At 41.8% G+C, this 5000-nt stretch overlaps 1 protein-coding gene across 1 annotated transcript in view; it reads right to left on the reverse strand.

Annotated features, from left to right (window-relative positions):
• The window catches only part of LOC143280951 (agrin-like), a 103460-nt gene that overhangs the window by 82 nt on the left and 98378 nt on the right, over positions 1–5000 (reverse strand). Inside the window, exon 2 of the mRNA XM_076585769.1 lies at positions 1–5000. This exon is cut by the window's left edge and continues 82 nt beyond it; it is cut by the window's right edge and continues 609 nt beyond it. Coding sequence (XP_076441884.1) covers positions 4864–5000 — 137 coding nt within the window. The 3' untranslated portion in view covers positions 1–4863.

Consider the following 5000-nt stretch of genomic DNA (forward strand, 5'->3'; position numbering starts at 1 on the left):
CTGTGTGCTAGCTGAATCGGTAGCATAAGCAGCATCGACTTGAATCTATGTACCTTGTAAATGGAGAGAGTTTCCACTCTTAATTGTTGTGAACTGTATTTATGTACCTTGTAAATGGAGAGAGTTTCCACTCTTAATTGTTGTGAACTGTATTTATGTACCTTGTAAATGGAGAGAGTTTCCACTCTTAATTGTTGTGAACTGTATTTATGTACCTTGTAAATGGAGAGAGTTTCCACTCTTAATTGTTGTGAACTGTATTTAGGTGCATTGTAAAAGGAGAGAGTTTCCACTCTTAATTGTTGTGAACTGTATTTAGGTGCATTGTAAATGGAGAGAGTTTCCACTCTTAATTGTTGTGAACTGTATTTATGTACCTTGTAAATGGAGAGAGTTTCCACTCTTAATTGTTGTGAACTGTATTTATGTACCTTGTAAATGGAGAGAGTTTCCACTCTTAACTGTTATGAACTGTTCGTTTCATCGCGTTCAGTTTCTCAACGTTCTGCCTCTGTTTGACAGTCCCTCAAACCCGGACACATTTTCCACCGTGGGACAAAGAGAACAAATTTAATGCAGCCTGAGATTTGCTTCTGGCTTCTTCTGTCGCGCATGCCGTATGTTGCCTGTCTATGGATGTCCATTTGGTTCACAGTAATGAAATGAACACAATATTTTCAAGTCGCCAAGTCTAACAACTAAAAAAAAAAAAAGATGTGTTCTACAGTTTACTCGTCATTATTTAGGTACTCCAGAATCTTATTCTTTTACTCGTCATGATTTAAATATTCCAGAATAAAATTCCAAGTATTGCTTGAAGAATTCACACACACACACACACACACACACACACACACACACACACACACACACACACACACACACACACACATAATAATGGATCCGAGCACTGCACGGTGGATGGAACAGAAATCTGCAGCAGCTGTTCCTGATAAAACCTTTCACCCCACGCCGCCCCCCTCCCCGCCACCCCCCAACCCCCTCCTACCCCGGATACCTGGACAGCTGTGTCAGTCGTGGTGCTACTGATTCCTTGTCCACAGCCTACGCCCATTTCTTCTTCAACCAAACATCTGCACCTGAGGTTTTGTTGTTGTTGTTTTTTTTTACCCCATGAAACACCTGTCCATGATTCTGGTAGGGCATCAGCCAGAAGATGGGAAGGAAAGTCTGGTTTGAAATACTAGCCCCGCCCACCTCTGAAGCCGTGTCACAACATTCGTTGCAATAGGTCCACTGTTTCCAAAACACTGAGGTGTACTGTAACCCCTTCGCAACAGGAATTTATTAAAAACGTGTGTACTATACTCGCCTTGAATAAACCAAACAATTAGTCGACAATGTGTGTGTGTGTGTGTGTGTGTGTGTGTGTGTGTGTGTGTGTGTGTGTGTGTGTGTGTGTGTGAAAGAGAGAGAGAGTGTGTGTGTGTGTGTGTGTTTTGTTTTTCATTGAATGATTTCTTAGTGGTCTTATGAGTTAGCATCCGTGCACACATAGTCACGTGGGTATTGATGTACATTAGACATACAGAGGACGTCTATTTAAATTGTGGGGCAGAGAATACTTTTTGAGATATATATATATATATATATATATATATATATATAATCAGGGGTAAGGAAGAGAGAGACAGATAGGGAGGCAGGAGGGAAGGGAGATAGGGGTGGGAGAGGGGTTCCTCGCAAGGGGAAGAGAGAGAGGGAAAGAGACAGAGACAGACAGTGAAAGAACCCACACCCTCACGGACTGAGCGTCTTAACCACTCTGCCACCTTGCTCCCTGCAAGAAAACAGAGCATCACCCCAGCACTAGGAGGATGGCGCGTGGCATTCCCCAGTCAATGTCTGCAACCAGAAGGTTTAGTCTTCGGGGACCAGTTGCCTTTCTTGGTTCTAACTTTTTGACAGTCACACGTGACTGAATGCCTACGTTGACCGAACTACGCCATTGGTCAGTTCCATACTACACACAGTTAGTAGCGGGTTATACGACCATACTAGGCTCTTCCGTCCGAGCAATGCAACTGGCTCCAGGGGGACATAATTATCTCTGTCAGATCACGAGTGCCGTCAATTTGGCTGCCTTTGAAACTTCTTTCTTGTTCTTCTACTCTGTCAGCCATTATTGAAACAGTGCTCCTTCCAGCTGGTTTCCCTTCACACAAACGAAATGTTATACTACTACTAATACTACTACTAATAATAATAGTCATAATAATATTGTACATTTATATAGCGCCCTTTCTCTCGAAGTGCTCATGGCACTGTACATGAAAGAAAATTGCAGGGCGGGGGAGGGTTTTTGAGAAAGATTGGTCATGAATGATTTGCAACTGTAATATTTGTCTTTCATGTACAGCGCCATGAGCTCTTAGAGAGAATGGGCGCTATATAAGTGTACACCCCTGTAAACGAAGTATGGCAGCCTACATGGCGGGGGCGGTGGGGGAGAGGGAGGGGGGGGGTGACAAAACGGTCATACACGTAAAAGCCCGCTCGTGCATTCGAGTGAACATGAGAGTTGAAGTCCATGAACGAAGCAGAAGAAGGAGTAAGGAGAAGAAGAAGTTCTTTGGAGACTTCGTTGAGGGTCTCCTGCTTACTGCTGGCTTCAACTGAAGAGAAACATTCCTACTGAGCACCCCCCCCCCCCCACCACCACCACCACCACCACCACCACCACCCACTCCCACACCCCTAAAATCGGCATGGGTTCTTTTTTCTGTTGATGTTAGGAATCCACCATTCACAGTCTACGGAGGACAGTAACAAGGGGTGGTAATCCGTAAAGGACTGGTAAAAAAAAAGAATTCCCAGCTTTATTACTGAACGCCGCACCACAATGTAGAATGACGAACTGGACGACGCAATAATAAAGTTCATGATAAATCATCATATCCTCGTTTCTGAAAAAAAAGCGGTAATATCTGTCTTCTATAATATAATATAAAAAGGGGGAAAAAGCTATTTGAATGACCAAAAAATGAGTCTTTATTCAATTAGCGAAACCGAAATCCATGTCCAGTTCAAACTATACTAATCAGTACAAATGCAGCTCCAGTCAAACGACTGCTGCACAAATTTCTTACATCTTTTATTTAAGAAAAAAATGAAGCTTTTTTTCTAAACACGCCAGCAGAACAACAGCCTCATAAAAAGATATTTTCCGACTCAGAAAATTATGGCTAAATTCCATTTTAATACAGCAATCCAAAATTATACGCTGTGTACATAAGGAGGTACATGATTATTTTGCTGATAATTCACGATATTTACCAAAAAAAAATGCAATCGATTCTTAAGCTGAATAAGTTAAAAGAAACCATTCATTGTCAACCAAACTTCAACTAAAGTATGATCGAAAAGAAACGAGAGCAGGCATCCTATTATTGATTTCTTCAAAGCTAAGAAAGAATACCGCCATCCTGAACTATAAATTGTCAAATCAACATCGAAAGGTACTGAGAAAAGAAGGAACATATATGTACAAAAACTACTGAGGTTAGACAGAACATTTGTCTCAAAATAATTACCCTGGGTCGTATCACATTATCTACAATCGACTAAAAAAAAATCTTATTAATTTTCCCAGCTTCAGTTTTAAATGAACTGATGCGACGTTCACTGCTGACAAAAAAGCCTGACGGAAAAAAAAGAAACACACACACACACACACACACACACACACACACACACACACGTGTATCAAACAAAAAGCAATTGTCGAGCAAAAAAAAAAAAAAAAAATTCTAACAAATAAATAATCGAAACAAAATGTTCAAAATCTTATATAACCATTCTAACTCTTTTTTTTTCCCAAAATATACAAATGGTGATCATAAAAATCCCTCGCACCACCGCCAAAGACATCTTCGTCAATTCCAGCTTCCAGGCAAACCATGTACCCGGCATTTAGAAAATTCATCCCCATTCCATCACAGAATTCTGACACACTCCCACCATCTTTGAAGCCAACGGTCATTTTCAAAATTTCTTTGTTTAACAAAAAAAAAAAAAAAAAAAGTATATTGTTTAAATGTTATATATCAATTTGTAACCATTAAAAAAGCACAACAAAAATAGAATATCATATCAACTTGTAACCATTCCAAAAAATTAATAAAACAAAAAACAAAACAATATCCTTGCTTCGGACTACTAACCAGATCTCCGTGGCTTCACATCAGCCTACGCGAAAAAGGAATCATTGTGTTAACTACAGCCTTATTCAACTGTATACTTGCACCCACTTGTTTCCACAATATCAAAACAGGTATTCAAAACAAAAACAAATATTTTTAAAACAAAAAAAGGTTAAAAACACAGAAAGATACGACGAAGCTGCTAAGTTTAGGTGAAGTAGCAAAGTGTACTTACAGTAGTGATACTTGTGGAAACCGTGGAATAGGCGAGATAGAACGTAAAATACAGCTTGGGTATGAAACATGAATGGGGGGGAAAAAAAGCTACATAGGCGTGTATTCTTGATAATGGGGAAAGGGAGGGAAGGGGGCGGGGGTGGGGGGGGGGGAGAAGGGAGCAGAAGGATTGGGGAGGGAGGGTGGGAGAGAAGAAGGGAGGGTTCGGGGTGGGAGGGCCAGTGAAGACACATCGTCTTCTATACACTACTCCGTCACGATCTGAGGGTCAGGTGAGAACCCCCCCACCAGCCTTTCTTCACTTCCGTTTCCCAAACAAGCAGTCACAGACCCTGTGAAGAATTCAATCGGGTGGAGGAAAGGGGGAAGGGGATGAGTGTAGAGGGATTGGAGGGGAGGGTGGGGGTGTAGAGGGATTGGGGGTTGGGGGGGGGGGTGTCTACCCCTTGATACCCCCAGCCAGTTACTTCCACGTGATATGACCGAAGGCCTTGTCGAAGAGGTTTTTGTCCAGTTTGAACCGATGGGAACGGCTTTTGGCCGCCTTCTTCTGCTTCTTCTTCTTCTTCGCCTTGCGCCGCTTTCGTCTCCGCTCCTTGC

The sequence above is a fragment of the Babylonia areolata genome, chromosome 4 (genome assembly GCF_041734735.1).
Source record: "Babylonia areolata isolate BAREFJ2019XMU chromosome 4, ASM4173473v1, whole genome shotgun sequence".
Classification (NCBI taxonomy): Eukaryota; Metazoa; Mollusca; class Gastropoda; order Neogastropoda; family Buccinidae; genus Babylonia; species Babylonia areolata.